General features: G+C 47.8%; 1 protein-coding gene across 1 annotated transcript in view; it reads right to left on the reverse strand.

The window, feature by feature from the left end:
* CFAP45 (cilia and flagella associated protein 45) overlaps positions 1 to 17,225 on the reverse strand; it is a 31,258-nt gene that overhangs the window by 6,758 nt on the left and 7,275 nt on the right. Inside the window, exons 2-7 of the mRNA XM_036273492.1 lie at positions 10,078 to 10,203; positions 8,055 to 8,191; positions 6,110 to 6,254; positions 5,612 to 5,782; positions 4,338 to 4,516; positions 1,806 to 1,935 (exon numbers count right to left, since the gene is read on the reverse strand). Of these exons, the coding sequence (XP_036129385.1) occupies positions 1,806 to 1,935; positions 4,338 to 4,516; positions 5,612 to 5,782; positions 6,110 to 6,254; positions 8,055 to 8,191; positions 10,078 to 10,203 (888 nt within the window). The remainder of the gene's footprint in view (positions 1 to 1,805; positions 1,936 to 4,337; positions 4,517 to 5,611; positions 5,783 to 6,109; positions 6,255 to 8,054; positions 8,192 to 10,077; positions 10,204 to 17,225) is intronic.

Consider the following 17,225-nt stretch of genomic DNA (forward strand, 5'->3'; position numbering starts at 1 on the left):
AAAACTCAGACACAGAAACACAGTGAGCGATAGAGATCAGAGAACCAACGTGACACTGGATGACACGGTCCCTTCTAAGGAAGGAGCCTCTGCCTTTCCCAGCCCTGAGCCTTTGGAAACTCCTCATGCTCAGACCACTTCTGAGCGCAGCACATTTTCGGGCCCCGAGGCGGAGGGGCACTGGAATATTGTGCAGCCTCCTCCCTACACCCTCCAATTAAACTTGGACTCCTTACTTCAAACTCTTCTACACATCAACTCACCCTACTTCCACACTGTTTCCAGCTCTCTCCATTTCTTCGAAGACTGAACCCTGGTATGCCAGCACCTCCACAGCCCAGCTTCTACCCTGACTCATCCAAGACAATTCTACTGGCTCTCCCTTAGCCTGGCTCACTGCCCAGTCCAGGGCTCCGTCTTCCAGAATCCCTCCTGAACCAGATTAGCACAGCATTGCCTGTCTCGAGCCGGGTCCAAGTGGAGCCTGAGTCATGGCTGCCAGCATTCCCTCACTCTCACCGTCCCCACCTCCTTGAACACTTTAGCCACTTGGCCATTCCAACTCACCCTCCTTTCCCCCTTCTCCCTTTCCTCTTGTCTACCTGCTTCCCCCAGCTTTAGGCCTGTATTGGTACCACAGAAAGTATTTAACCCCATGATTCTCAAAGCTAAAAAAACTACTGACCTCTGATCTATGACAGATCAGGTATTTACTTACTTCTTTGCCTATTTATTTACTTTTTTTGTTATTTTTGTTGGTTCATTTCATTTCTAAGATACCTTCTCTGTGTCTCCTCTTTGAAGCTGGTCCAAAGCAACCCCAGAGGAACAATTGGGGAAATTTGAATATGAATTAATATTAAATGATATAGCATCACTGGCTTTGATATTTTGTCGAGGGATGTGATCATGGTGTTGTTGACACATCAGAGAATCTTTGTTCAGAGATGCAGACTCAGGCATTCCGTAGCAAAGTGTCAAGACATCTGCCACTTACTTTTAAATGGTTTAGCAATAACAGAATGTACACATATATCTAAAAGACACAAGCAACTAAGGCATATTAGCAATCATTAAATCAGTGAAGTGTGGTTGGGTACAGTACAATTCTTGCAACTTGTCTGTGTGTATAAAAATGTTCAAAAGTGAAAACTTGAGGGAACAAATAATTAATGCTCCATATGCTTGCCACCTCCTGCTGTGCTTTTGTACATTGATTGCAACAGGCCAGAGAAGGCAAATGGAAGAGAATTTTTTTTTTCAGTCTACTTAGTTTGGGCAGGTATGTCATCTTTCCTTATGCAACCAATATACCTACTATTTCATTTAGGCAAACAGGAAAAAAAGGTTTGGCTCCTCAACACAATTAGTGACACTGGGATGCTATGTACTTTGAATAAGGTAACAGCAAGGAGCCTGAAACTAAGACACTGGTACTGTTCATCGAAGTATATAATACCCCCCAGATAATTGAAGGGAAACCATAAAACATCCCAATGTTTATTTGTGTAGAGCAAGCAAGCTGCTATATATTTACTTTATGTGTCTATTCGTATGGACATGTCAGTCTTGGACCCCAGGTCCCAGGGAGGCAGGGACACTCTCTATCTAAATCATTGTTCATCCTCAGCATGGCGCCATGGCCAAATAAATGTTTAATATGGCAATAAAAAGTTGATGGTGATGATGTTATCAAATGAGCATGTGCCTGACAAAAAAGTAGTCCATGCCCTGGAACCCCCAAATCTTGGAGGGCTTTGCTGCTGGCGTTGGTGGAACTTGGCAAATCTGTCCAGCCCTGTTACCCTGAGATCCTCCTCTTGGAGCTGCTCCATGTATTCCAGCATCTGCTCCTTCTCCTGTTCCCGCTGCTCCGCAAGCAGCGATCGCTCCTCCTGGTTCTTCTCCATCTGTTGCACAATGTGCCGTCTTCCTCTGGAGGAAACAGTGTGGTACAAGAGCCAGTGTCTTAGAAATCAAGGGTCTGCAGCCATCAACAAATCCTTAAACAACGAGTGCTAGAGAGAATGTGGAGAAAAGGGTACCCTAGTCCCTGCTGGTGGGAATGCAGACTGGTGCAGCCACTATGGAAAACAATATGGTGTTTCCTCAAAAAACTAAAAGTGTAATTGTCATTCAACCCAGTGATACCACTTCGTGAAATATACCCTAAGAAGCCTGAAACACTAATCAGGAAGAATATATGCACCCCTATGTTCATAGCAGCACTATTTACAATAGCTAAGATCTGGAAACAGCCCAAGTGACCATCAGTAGATGAGTAAATAAAAAAGCTGTGGTACATATACACAATGGAGTACTATGCAGCTGTAAGAAAGATCTCTTATCCTTTGAGATGACATGGAGGGACCTGAAGAGTATTATGCTAAGCAAAATAAGCCAGTCAGAGAAAGACACATACCACATGATCTCACTTATTTGTGGAACATAATGAACAAAATAAGCTGTTGACCAAAAGAGATCCAGAATCATCTAGGTAGGGAACAGACTGACAAACCTCAGAGGGATGGAGGGTGGGAAGGATAGGAAGAGATAAACCAAAGAACTTATATGCATATATGCACAACTAATCGACAGGGACACTAGGTTGGGAGCAGGAAAGAGAGGGTCAATGGGGGAACAAGGGGGACATCTGTAATACTTTCAACAATAAAAAATTAGGGGCCGGGCCTCTATGCTCCAAACTTCACCCAAATGACTCCCAGAATGCGAGGCATGGCAGCAACAATTTGAGTAGTGCCCCAACCATCACTATGCTTCCTGAGCCCAGACCCCAGTTCTTCCCTAGAGTCAGTCCTCTCCCTTCTCAGCTCCTGGTCCTGGGGCTCATATTTCTTGATGTTCCCTCTCTTCATTTGTTCCCAAGAGTGCACCCCACATGATAATGCACCTTCTCTCTTTCAGCGTGTAAAAAGCTTCTGAAATGTTACCTCCTTCCAAGTAATCACAGGGAGCTGGCTTCACATGCTAGCTTCATAGAGCTTCAAGAGTTCAAAAGCCCATGACTTCCCCTTCCTCCAGTGCCTCTGCTACCGCCCCATGTGTCTTGTCACTCCACCCTACATTCTATGCCTAGTTTGATAACTGTCCTCCTTACATCCTATCTTGCATTTTGAGACTGTCAGATGCTAGTGAACAGGGCTGAATCTGAGGAACCATTTTCTACAATCAGTGTTGCCATGGCTCCCTAGGTGTTATTGGGATGTCAATAAACTTGGAAGCACCCAGACTTTGTGATATATGAGTAAAGGCCGAGAGAATAAGAGAAGACACCGATTAGAATAAGAATCTAGGAGAAAGAGTACAAAAGTCACCTTCAGGTAGAACACTTGGATGGCTTCATGACTCCAGATGAAATAAACAGGAGTAATGAGTAAGAGTTACATGAAAGCAGGTTTAAACTCAGTGTAAGGACTAGCTCAAATCATTAGTGCTGCATAATGAGGCAGAGATATTTCCTTGATTGGAACTATTTATGCAGAAGATGAAGAGCCACTTAGCCATTAAATAAACTTTTATTGGAAGCCTGCTATGGTCTACCAGGTACCTACTAGAAGTCCAGAGATGAATGGTGCAAGAGAACAGAATGCAGATGGGGAAAGAGAACAGCCATTCAGTGTGGTACAAGTACTATTTACAGAGGTGATTTTTGTATGACATGTTAGTGTACCAAATCTAGGATACTATGATTCTCGTGCTGGGTCTTATCCTTTTCTAAATTCATTCATTCGAACACGTATTAGGTACCTACCACAGGCCGAACACTCTGCCTGGCCCATAAGACAGGGACCCTGTCCTCCATGACCATGCAATTAGTGAGGGTCAGAGAGCCACAAGCCAAGAAGTGGTATGCTGGGTGTCAACACAGTGTGACGGGGCACAGAGCACAGAGCCACTGAGCCCACCTGGGAAAGTGAGGGAGGTTTCTCAGGGGAGATCACAGCAAAACTACTACTAAGGAAAGAGACAGAGTTTTCCAGGGGGAAGGAAAGAGAAGGATATTCAAAGCAGCAGAAACAACAAAAGTCATGAACTTGTGACAAGACCTGGCATGTTGGGGGGTGGGGAAAAAACGTAGAGTGGATGGCAGAAAATGGGGACAAATAAGGCTGAATTGGGGCCAGATGGTGAAGTACCTGTTACGATCTTGGAAATAAGCTTTAGGAAGTTCTGCAGTTCTATAAATCACTTTATAAAGGTTTTCAGATACTAGGTGATGAGTGGCCATTTCTCATCTCTTCCCTCTGTGAAAGGCTACATGGACCTAAAGATAGACAGAACTGACAGAAAGAAAGATGCCAAGACCACCTCTTTACCGGATTCTCTCCTCCTTCCTCTTCCTGTCCCGTTCCTCCTGCCTTTGAATGGATCTCTGCCGTTCCACCTCCATCATCTGATCCAACCGCCTCTCCTCAGCCTCCAGTTCTTTTTGGATCAGCTGCTTCTCCAGGATCTGGGCATCACGGATGGCATGGCACTTGGCATTAAGGATGATCTAGGGAGTAGAAGTGAAATTCTAGTCCTAGGTCTGGGGGTAAGTTTAGGGAGGCCTGCGCCATGGGGGCGTGGAAGTTGGAGGGGAGCGAAATGGGAGCAGAATAGTGTACTGGAAATACACACAGCTGCTCACAAGCCCGGAAGAGCAAGAGCATTCTTATGTTTGACCTTCCCCGTAATATTATTCAAACATAATACTTACTGAGCTCCTGCGAAGGCCTTCTTTCAGGAAAGTGGCTCCTAGTGTTGGGAGTCACGGATCACACTTTGGAACTACGGTGAAAGTTATGCCCCCCCCCCCACCTCCACAAAACTCACATATAGACACATAAAATCTCCATGAAACTTCAGAGGTTCGTGGTCCCCCTTAGGGACCCATGAACTCCAGTTAAGACCTCTGTTCTATTCCTCAGTAAGTAAAACACTCATGCAGAATCCCAGCCACCAAATGTTCAAGCTAGAAGAGCCCAACACAACACAGAAGGGGATGAAAACCCAGGACCATCATTGAGAACCATTAAGTAAAAGCTTTCAAAAATAAAAGGAAGTATTAGTAGAGAAAATTTACCTGAGAGGCAGAAATTGTAGATGAAGGAGTTGGGGAGTCAGCATTTTTAATTTGGTTGGAAAGTGAACCACATATCAATGAGGAATTCAAATGAGTCTCTGGTCTTTATGCTCCCAGCTAAAGCACTTCAAAAAGAACTCAATTGCCTGGACCACCCTCTGTGGCCCGAATTGAACTAGCAGGATAAAATAAAAGTAAAATCCTCCCATTTATTTATCAAGCCACAGTTTAGAAAACCTGTCCCATATATCAGTTCATTTAATCCTGCTAATAATTCTGCCTGGTAGTTTTACCACCCTCACATTACAAAGGAAGAAAGCAAGGTTCAGGTAGGGCAAGGTCTCACAACTAGACCAGGGCAAAGCCAGTGCTCCCTCTGATCACAGCACCCCACCTTCCCTCCCAGCCCCGCCCCCACCTCCACCAACCCCACCCTCACCGTTACCCCTCCTCGCCCCATCTCCAGCTGAAGCCAATTCCGTCCAATGTGTGAAAAAGAGGAGGGGAAAAGCACAGAGCCCCAACCTTGCTCATGTCCTTGAGCTCCTCCTCCTGCTCCATCCGCATCTTGTTGGCTCTCTCTAGGAGGTTCTGGGCCCTCTCTTTGGACACCTCCTCGAGGTCATTGAGCTTCTTATTTTTCCTCGAAGCCATTTCCTTCTGTTTCATGACCTTCTTGCGTATGGTCACTGCATCCTACAGAAGACCAGCCTGCATCATTGTGGGACGGTTCCCTGTTCTGTGTCCTAGGCACTAGCCTGTCTACCACAAATGACCCAATATTATTTTCCCTCCACCCCACATGCAATCAGAACCCAGAAGTTGCTTAGCCTGGCTTTACCCTCACCCCTTCCCTTTCCATTCAGTTGTTCCCACAGCTGGTTATTCTACAGCATGTCTCCATCCATGCCTTGTTCCAGGGCCCCCTAACTAGAGCCCCCAGTCTCCTGGGAAGCTGGCCTCTCCCCAGCACATCTCTTCTACCTCCCATCCGTAGAGACCAGGGCTGGAGGGCTTAGCTACCAAGATGGCTTCCTTCTCCTTCCTGAAGACCTGCTCCCTGGCCTCGAGTTCTTCTCTGGTCAGCACATGGGATGCAGATTTAATCCGCTCAAATTCATCGAGACTCATAATAAGGGACTCCCCGGAGGGATCCTTTGTGGGAACGCTGGCACAAGGAATGAACAAAGTTAGCAGGGGTGGGAGGGAAGTGAAGGGAAGCTCTCGGTACTACGATGCAGGCTTCTCTGCTCTCTTCCTCGCCTCACCAGCTGCCATGCCCTGGCATGGACACGGCCAGTGGCGGGACAGTCTGCCAACTGCACTGTGGGTCTGCTGGGGAGAAGACCTCGGTAGAGGGTGAGGTAGCATCACAGGCTATAGGGACACTTTAAGAACTTTTTCTAAAAGGCCCAGCTTATACGTTGCCCTCTCTGTGTAACCATCCATGGCGCTCCCTCAACGTACACATATGCAGATCCCCCACGTCCCCACCAGACCCAACAGACCACCTCCCGCTCGGAGCCCACTGTGATGGGCTCTCACTGTTACAGCCAGCGGGGCAGGGCCTGTTTCCTTGCTGGGTTACAAACTCCTTCAGGACAGGTCTCTGTCTTAACCACACTGGCAGCCTAGCCGTGTTGGGAACACAGGGAGAACTCAAAACAAAGCTGCTGAATGAAACTTTAAAAATAGATTATTCCTCAAGGATGACATGAAAAGGGCAAGGGGACGCCAGACAGGCTGAGATGAATGCTAGTGAGAAACGTAAACACCCTGCCCATTCAGCCCAGAGAGAAGCTTTGAACCCTAAATATTCATTAAAATGTCTGATCAACAACAGTTGGAGACATGTCTATAGACCTCTCCTTTCTAGCCGCCCAACCATTCAACAAACCAATAGGTAATTATAATGATTACAAACAAATGACATACATTAAAGATGGAGGCAGGGGAAGCAGGGGGTGGGAATAAAGCTGCTTCTGGGTGAGGCCATTTAACAGGCAAGGAGATGCAGACGTCTGAGGCAGGAAGTGAAACCTCATCCAATAAAACTACTGTGGGAGGAGGTCCAGGAGGTGGAGCAAATGAGCGTGTAGACTTGGGGCTTAGCCAAGATCTCCTGATTCGTTGAGTGGCAAGACCCAAAACAGACTATTCAGGGATAATCTGAATCAGAGACAGCGCCTCGTGGATTTTCAGCAGCCCTGACAAGGAACCAGCAACTTCATCTTCAGTGTATTTTCGAGACTAGACCCCTGCGAAAAGGAACTATTTCTCGGGCCCTAGGAGTAGCCACAGGGCTGCTGGCCATTTGATGACAGGACTGACCAGACGGTGCTCCTGCAGCTGTGCGTCCCCAGCTCATGACAGAAGCAGCATTTTCCAGAAATTCAAGCTTTTAGCAGGTGGGGCCAGTGTAGAAAGTATTGGTTCATTTCACATTGCTGAATGAGACCTAAACCCCACGGGAGGGGCCGAGCTGGGGGGCAGCTTCAGGCAGGAAACAGTGTGACCTAATCCCAAAAGAACCCAAGAGCCTGTGGGAATTTCCCCTTTTGGCCTCAGAGACTGGGAAGAAGCCAAGAGCCTAATTAGGCCTCTGGTCAGTTTCCCTCTGCTTCAGATTCTCGATGCAGCAAAAGGAAGTGATTCATCTGGACGATTACCTTTCCCAAGTGCACCCATGGGGGCTCAAGGAGGACCCCCTAAGCACCTCTCCTCTACCAGACCCTTAGGTTCCACAGAAGGCAAGAGAGGGCAGAGAAAGAAGTTGGGGATCAAGGGGCGGAAATAAAGAGGCCAAGATGAAGAAGAAAAGCTACAGAACAAAAGGGAAATGAACACGAAAGAAGTGGAGATTTGGGTGACAATGAAACCAGGTGGGTTTCCGCATTTCCCCACCACGGGTCCTCGGCAGAAATGCAGGCTGGGATAAGTGGGCAGGGCATGGGCCCTGGATACTCACACGAGTTCTCGGATCAAGTCCCGAGTGATGATCTGGATGGTTTCCGGCTTGTGGTCCGAGCCCAAACCAGTGAAAGTTTTCTGAAGGGCATGTTTATCTCGGAGCAGTACGATGGGGCTGTCGCTCTGGGCCAGGGGCTATGGGTTCAGCAAGGACAGCTTAGAAACTGGTCACCTCACTTCCTGCTGGGCAGTCCTAACTTCCAGTGTAGCCTCCCCTCTCCTATTGCTTCCACCCTATCCATTGGCAGGGGAGGCTGGCCGGGACCCCGACGGCAGGACCACCAAGAGTAGCCAGGGCACTGAGAAAGCAGCATGATGCTCTGCACTTGAACATGGCCACCTGTGTTCTGTACTGACCAGTGCTTCCGAGATCAAGGCCTCTCTATAACTTGTGCAGATACTCCTGGAAATGGGGGTTGCTACTGTGTGTCCATACCTACCCTAAAACCATCAGGAATAAAAATTGTAGGCTCTAGATTCTCCTCTCTCCATGATTTATAAAAGAAGGAGTAATTCTCTCTCTTGGACCACACCGTGGGCTTGAAGCAATACAATTTGTTACAAACTCATACGATCTATGATATTGATATTTTTAAATCCTTTCTAATGTTTAATTTACTTTGATCCCCAAGGAAAGCTATATGAGGCTGGGGTGGGGGGTGTTAGAAGTGGCTAAATGGCTGGTGGAGCCCTGCCCTTACATCTAATGTGGTGAGAAAGTCAGAGTTAGAATTTAGCAAGAATACAAATTAGATGTATGTGATTATTTTTCCCCAAAATGTTCTGACCGTGAAGGAGTTCATAAGAAAATTAAATCGCTTATTTCAGGAAATAGTTGGACACCGAAGAAATTTTCGTTGATCATGAATGCAGTAACTGTGGTCCAAGTGGAGGCAGGGGGTTGGCCTCAGTGGAGGTCCTTCCCGTCCTGAGAACCTCACTGTGCACAGAAGTCCCAGGCTGCTGCTGCCACCTGGTGCCCATCTCTGCTTCCAGGCGGGCACAAGTCAGTCATGCCACAGGCCCCTTCTGCCCCCTACTGCTGGTTGAAAGACTTTCTGCACTCTCACCCAGCAATAAGGCCAAAGAAACAGTGCCAGGGAGGGGCATTTTTCTGACCCCCCTCCCCTTGCTAGCCAGCAGGAGTACTCACAGAACTCAGCCATTTCCAAATCTAGCTTTGCTTTGACTAGATGAGTCCCCATGGACCCAAAACAAAACAAAAAATGTAAGTGAAATTGCATTCCTTTGATTCTTTCCCTTGTCAATAGGAAAATGCTACAGAGTGAGGGTTATCTAAATGCAGAAAGATGCCTGTCTCACCTCCTCTGAAAAATCCCTTCGCAGTGAGGATGGTGAGGAGCAGGGACAGATGTCACCACTCCTCTCCCCAGCCCTCCCACTGCCAGAGGCAGTCACCCCAACATTCAGGCCACCACTGGCATCTTCTGTCTCTTTTCTCTCTTAATCTCTCCCTGCCCTTCTCTCCATGTCTCATTCCTTCTAGACCTGCCTCTCTTCCTTTTCACCGACTCAGCTCCGTGTGTACCAAGATTATTCCAAGTAACCCTCCTGCTCTCCTTAGACGAAAGGAGTTGTCAACCTCTTAGGACATTTCCAGATGAAGACCCACTTGTTTCCCAAAGCGAATGAATTGTTTTAGTTGAGCATCTGGGCAAGGAGGATGGCTTTGTGTTTTGTTCTGAAGCTGGTCTTGGATGGAGGGGGAACTATGTTGCTGTGTCGTCAAGTTCAGTCCAGCGGCCCTCAAATGTTGTCCCCTCCCCTTCAACATGAAGGGGATTTTCAGTGCTGTGCAGACATGAGGATTGAATGGGTGGAGGGAGCCAGGTGTCCTGTTTATGTGGCCCCAACTAGGTGTCAGAGCTCCCCTGCTGGCTCTCAGAACTCCCCTGTGTCATTGAGCATTACCAGGGAGAGGGGTGCAGTGCTACCTTTGTCCTGAGCAACACTTGATGCTTCCAGATGACAGACACCTGGAGGGGCTGGGTTAGGGTTACCTTGTTCCCTCCGAAGAGACTCTCATCTACCTCGGAGCTCACAGCCTTGGTCCGATAGCGAGTCTTATTCCTTGACCTGTTGGAAGTAGTAGAAGAGGATCTCGCAATACCAGTTGTGCTTACCGGCTGTGGGGAGAGACAGAAAGTTTGAGCCATTAGTACTGAGTGCCATCAGGACCCTTGGCAAGGTAAGAACTTCATCGGCCCATGCCAGGGTAGGTAGCGGTGCCATTGAGGGAAAGTACCTGGGTAGACCCTGAATGTAGGGGAGACCCCCAAAGAAGTAGAGGGCTCCCTGGGTAGGGGCCAAGCACACGGGCTCAATGAGAAGGAGCAATGAGCTGAAGAGGGCCAAGTTATCATGCTATATGGAAGAAATAAGAAAGGAAATGAAGATGGCAGGAGGATGACCTCATTATTGTCCCAGTCCCAATTTCCCACAAGGACACTCTCATGTAAGACCACTTTGGCTTGTCTCCCCAGAAATGTATAGTGTCCTCTTCACCTCCAATATTCTCAGCATGAGCTCTACTCACCCTACACTACTATTTGAATTCCTGCAAATCTCCACAATCTTATAAGGTTATAGTGGGGACCAGAGGATATCAAGGATGGAAAAGCACCTCACCTGCTGCTTGGCACATGGTTGGTGCCTAATAAACCTCAGCAGGTGAATGATGACTGGTAGCAATCTACACTCAGACAAATCAATGCATAACACCCACCATGTGGCTTTCACTCCCAGTACCCCTTTAATGTACATTAGTCAGTTTTAACCACCTAGTGTCTCCCTATTTTTGGAAAGACCCCATTGACAGGTTGTGGAAAACAAAGCTCATCTCTGACTGTCCAAGCTGAAGGCACCAGATATTTGCCCTCCGAGCCTGGGCAAAGCCAATCTGATCGCCCAAGCCTAGCGAGGGTTAGGGAACTAGTGATGTAAGAAGAACAAGGAAAACCTTTCTGGCAAAGGCAGCCATCGCCGTAACACCCAGTATCTGAGCAATGCTGATAAGAACACCCCACAGAAAAAGCTGCCAGCGTTGGGGGTGCAGCACTGCATCTAGGGTCCTTGCCAGACCAATGCTGGGTTGTGATTCTGGCCTCTGTCCTGGCTGCACCTCTCTCTTTGTCCCATCTTACGAGCCTGGTTTCTAAGCACTGGTGTCAAGTCCAAGGGCTTTCCAAAATCCTTAGAGTTTTGGCTCTGCTGCTCATAACCAGGAACCCTGACGAATACAACCTCATTCCCAGAGTTCATCCAGCTTCCGCTCAGTCCCCAGAAGAGAAATCTGTCTCCAAAAGGTGGCTTCCGTGAGGACTGAGGGATAACACACCTGGCTAAACCCAAAACTGATTCCAATCTCACTTTATTTCTTGCATGACCACATCTCTCACAGTTTTCTAAGCTGAGATGTCTCTGGGGAAGGGGCTACACACATTGAGTCTCCTGGGAATCAGCAACTGTAGCCTGGGAAGTCCCAGGTGCATCCTGGGAGTCAGCAACTGTAGCCTGGGAAGTCCCAGGTGCATCCTGGGAATCAGCAGCTGTCAAGGGAACAGGATGGACAGGGAAATGGACTATGCATTCCAGGTCGCTAAACACTGTGTGTCTTGAAAGCTCTCTGTCATCTGCCATGACCAACCAGACACTCAGCCCCTATTCAACCTGTATCAGTTTTTCACACTATTTGGGCAATTACTCTCCAGCTGGCTCTGTTCCATACAAGGATCACTGCTGTATGTCCTGTCCCTCACTGCCTGGCACAGCCAGCTACAAGCCTACAGAGGAAAACTCCCTTGGAAGACTCAGTCAGCCCAACAGAGCAGAGCAGAGAAGCTCGGATTTCTTAAAAGGCAAATAGAGCAGCCCCAAGGAGGCCTAATAACAGACTTCTGGTGAGTAGGGAGCAACTGCTCCCCTTTCCACTGCAAATAGAATAAGAGGAATGAACAGAAACTGCAGTGGGTGGGGTTGAGGCTAAGCAATGGGGATAACTGGAAAAGGTAGAAGGCACTGGGCCATGGGGAATGGTGTGAGTTCTGTCCGTAATTAAGGGAAAAGACGTGGTCCTGACACATAGTAGGAGCTCAGTATGCATTTGGTGGAGAATTAGTGAATGAACCCACGCAAGATGACCTCTCAGACCAGACCGAAATGGAAACATTCCCAGAATATGCCTGCCTGCCTCCATAATTTCTGTATCACGTAAGGCCCACACTGTGGAAAGTAATGTATGTGAAAAGGCTCAAGGACAGATGGAAAGTATTATTATTATTTTGTGTTTGTTTTTCTGTTTCCTTTCAAGAACTCCTGCAGGTTTTCCCTTGTGCTCCGGTGTCGACCAGACAGTGGGTTCCTCAGGGCGGACACTCCATCGCCTCTTTCCTACTCCCTTGGTACCCAGGTCAACAGAAAGTTACACAAGAGTTACTCGACTGCCTGAGCCTAGAAGTCAAAACAGAAGGAGGAAAACAGATGACCACAGAAGAGTAGCCACTGAGCGGAGCAGAAGGAAGCACTGAGCTCTAGGGTTGCATGGCTGAGAAAACCTCACTGGGGAAATGCTGACTTTGAAGCCACAAGCCGTACATTAGGGTTAGAATAACCAGTTTTGCCAAGAGTAACAAGAAGGATTAGAGAGGTCACTGTGTAAAAATGCTAGAAAAAAAATAAAGAACCAAGCAGAAATGGAAAGTTAGATCCCTCTAGGCCAAAGGCAGTAGACAAAAGGTCCTTTCAGGTGGCAAAAAGCTGGTTTTCTTTCTTGCATGACCAAATAAACATCCCCAAGAAGCTGAGCAGTGCCTAGAGAAAAGCCTGTCTAGGACTTGAGGGGATGCAGCTCCTGAAGAAAAGGAAGAGAGAATGATAAAACTGGTAGTAATAGCCGAGGGAGCAAGAGGGATTGGGAGAGATGAGGGCTGGGGACAGATAAAGATGCCAGACCTGACCTGCTTTAATCTTTTCATCTTGGCGACTTAGCTGACTCCCTTTCTCTTCAAAACTCATCTCACCCCAGGAGCACAAATATTTGGCCACTGCTTGGAACGAGACTGATGCCATAGGATTCGCTGGTCAATCGCATAATGATTTTGACTTAGCCATTAATATAGGATGGACTACATAACGTATTGTTTTATAGAAAACCGATTATAAAAACATGTATGTAATCCTATGAAAGTGTTTGCATGAAGGTCTGCACCCAGAATGTGTTCATGAAAGAATGTTCACAAAAATGTTTCATTTCAGGTGAGCATTATCATTTTAAGATGTTTCTTGGATTGAATAATTTTCTGCAATGGCTAGATAACTCTTTTTATGATTAGGAAAAACTATTTTTCTTTGAAAACAAAAACATAACAATGGGCCTGATGCCCCAACTCTGAACACAGGTAAGTCTAGCCCTTTAAAAACTGCAGCATTTTATGTCCCAGGATGTCCCACTCACTTCCAGCAAGACAGAGCTGGGACGGGGCTGAAACAACTCAGTGGTGGACTTTCCCTGACAGAACTGTAACCCGTCAGCTGAACAAAGATGAAGGCATGTTCTTCCCTGGATGTCCCCTCCGCCCTGGATCTGGTTCCTCTTTTGCATGTAGGTTCACTGCAGGCTAGCAAATTTAGGCTTCAAGCTCTTGGCCTGACTCTCCTCATTTCTTCTGTAGGCTTTGGTTCCTGGGAAGGTGGGATGCCCAGGCAGCAGGCACCTTGTCTTTTACTAAGTGATTCACTCGGCTCACCTCTTCTCTCGAATATAACCAAGTTGGCCATCTCTGGGATGCCATCTGAAGATAACATCCTAGTCACTACTGAAGTCTGTCCCTTCTTATACAGATGTGTTACTCCTTGTTTTTGTAAAAGTCCTGGAGGTCTAATAGTGAGCTTCCCCCCACCACCACCTCTCCCCACTCTCAAACTAGTGAGTACATACATACACACACACACTTATACTCATGCATACACAGACACCCTTGCTCACAACACCTGCTTCTCAAAGGTGCCCTTATGCCCAGTCCTTTCCAAAGGGTTTCAGAAGTGCTCCATCAGCAGGCCAAACCTCTGCCCTAAGTGGCCCTTGGGTGGGGAATCCCTGATCTGGGTGCACAGAAGCCCACAAGTCTAGCCCAGGTGCAACTCACTGATTAATTTGAGCTTGGAAATATAAAAATGTTAAAACAGGAAAAAAGAGAACTAACATTTACTGTATTCCCTTATATGCCAGGCATGATGCTGGGCTCTCACAGACAGACACGACTGTGCCCGTAAGGCACTAAGAGGAGCTGAGAATAATAGGCATGATAAATGACTAAGTGGAAGGGGGTCCCACGCAACACTGCAGGGAGTCCTCAGAAGTGAGGAACTACTCTTTGCTGGAGACTTATTTGTTTTATAATTAACAAAGCTCTTCTGAAATCTCTATGTGGGGATCCTGCATTTGAACCACTGAGACCCAGAAAAGCAGTGTCACCTCTGGGCATGAAGTACGTCTACCAGTACACCCAAGGATCCACCTTCCCCACCTGGTGTGCCCCCAGAAATTCAAAGGTTACTTCCAATACCCCAAGACTGCAGCACCTATTCTCTGCTCTCTTCCTTCTTTCTCAGGGACCAACAGGCTCCTCACTGGAGCCCAGACATCCCCTGCATAGGTCCTCCCAAGCCTGCTACCCTTCTCAACCCTCATGATCCTGCGCTCCTTCCACCCCAGGGAACCCCAGGCTGGCCCAGTGTCTCTCCGGGCCTTTCAAACCTGGTGCCCTCATTCATTCACTCATTTGCAAATTGTTGAGTGCCTACTGAGTGACACCAGGAGAGCCCCAGTAACAGAAGCGAAAACTGAGAACATTAGGTAACTTAGGTGTTGTCACTCTGCTAGTCAGTGGCAGAACAGATATACAGAAGCTGCTGTCTGGCCTCCTCACCAGTGGTTTTTCCCCATCACCTCTTACAGTCCCTAGCCCACAGGAGGGGAAGCAGATCGAGACATGCCCTTCTCCCCAACTCCCAGGCTCAGCGGCGCTACGCATTTTCAATCCCTGTCAACCCGCGCTCGGGAGAAGTTGCTCAGGACGTCGTCCCTTGCTTCTTCTAGAGGTGTCCACCCCGCTCCTGGGCCTTCCTGACACTCAGACCATGACCCAACTTCTGCCCTCCCCCAGTTCTCCGCTTTTCCAGCTCGGAAATCCAACCCAGTTCGGGACTCAGGAGGCGCTACCCGAGTTCCCCTCCACCACGGGGACCTCACCATATCAGCCGCGTGTCCCGCGCCGCAGCCCTCGGCCGCAGGCACTGCCAAGGAGGCGGAGACGCTGGGTGTTGACGCGTTGCCATAGCAACCCAGAGCCTGCGTTCCCCGGCCCAGGGCCCGCCCTTATTCTGGGCTCCCGCAGGGGGAGGCGACTTGCCCCGGTGGCCTCGGAAACCGGAAGCCTCCCTCTAACCAGTGCGGACAGCGCTGGAGCAGCAGCCTGGCCTCCGAAAGACCGGCCCGCCCTGGCACGCGTCCGGCTCCTCGCTTTGGCTTTGGCTTTGGCTGGATTCTTGGGCAGGACACGAACCCTCAAGGCAATAGCATGGGCCCTAAAGGTCTAACTGCCAGCCGCCCCTCCAAGAACTAGGCCCAGGGTCACGGTTTTCCACAGACACCCACTTAGGTTACCATGGTTACTGTTGCCCCAGTGAGGTGCCAAGCCAAAAACCCTGATGAGAGTTTAGTCTGCAAGAAGCAAAGCAGGGTCAGAAGAAGAAAGTTTCACAGCAGGAGAATCTAGGTAGACCAAAGAAAGAACTTCCAGCCATGAGGATGTGGATGTAGTTTCAAGAGCAGTTCCTTAAAATGTGGGCCTCAGACCTTCAGCTAGGAATTACCTGGCAATGCTCATTACTAGACTATCTGAATTGAATCTCTGGGACAGGCTTAAGGAAGTCTGCCTTTTAACACTTCCCAGTTGTGTATACGGCTTTGGAGGAGTTTTTAAGAGTTTTATGATTTTATCAATTTGGATTAGTCCCTATGCCTCCCAACCTGCAGGGGACAAAATTGAACTGACCCCCACAACTGACCAACCACAACCCTCCAAGTCTTCCTACGTGACCCAGAACATTTTCCCTCCAGCGCAAAGCTAATACCAGGGCTCTTAGCGATGTGTCTACTTGGCCATGTAGTTTTGCTAACTTATAAAAGTAAGTTGGGGGATACATGTTTTTTGGGAAGTAGTGAAACATGTTCATGTGGTTCTCCATCACTCGCATGTATAGTTTCATTACTGTCTGCTGTTCTGGCCTAGGAATGGCTGCCTGGAACACCCCTTTTACTGCTTCACTGCACCTAATGTCAGGACAGGAATATGGCACCTAATGGCCATATTCTCCATGTGAACTTATGCCACAGTGCTCAACACCAACGGGATGTGCAAAGTGAAGGAAAAATAGGTTTGAAATAAGCAAAAGCCAGAAGCCAGTTTGTAAAAAAAAACAAAACAAAAACATAACCTTCCATTGTGTCAAATTGGAAGGTATGGATTCTGCTTTAATCAATGTCTGGTCAAAACTGATGATCTCTCAGCCAGGAAGAGAACCAGTAATGCAGCATAAATAATTATAAACATATTACGCATCTCATCAGAGAAAAAGCTGCCTGCAGAGGACGTAAACGTGCTGACTAGTTGTTTTTCCACCAGAAATATATGTTTTCTTTTTGCATCCCTCTCCTAGGTAGAGTATTTTAAACACAGGTGCCTGCTTGAATTTTTCTATGTATAATGAGATGATCTTTCCATTTAAAAGCTGTCTCGGCCTTGTGTATGAGTCTTCTACTGCTGCTGTAACAAATCACCACAAATTTAGTAGCTTGAAACAACATGCATTTATTATCTTACAGTTCTGAAGTTGGACACAGGTGTCGCTGGGTAAAACGGAGGTGTCAGCAGGCTTGCGTTACTTCCAGAGGCTTTCGAGTCCATCCTCTTTACACCTCTAAAGGCCACCCATATTCCTTGACTCATGGTCCCCTTCCTCCCTCTCCAAAGCCAGTAACCTTACATCTCTCCGACCCTGCAGTAGTCACATCTCCCTCTACTGGGAAAGGTTCTCGTGATTAGGTTGCACTGCACCCACCTGGATAACACAAGATAATCTCCCCAAC

Source organism: Molossus molossus, unplaced genomic scaffold (assembly GCF_014108415.1).
Source record: "Molossus molossus isolate mMolMol1 unplaced genomic scaffold, mMolMol1.p scaffold_m16_p_20, whole genome shotgun sequence".
NCBI lineage: Eukaryota > Metazoa > Chordata > Mammalia > Chiroptera > Molossidae > Molossus > Molossus molossus.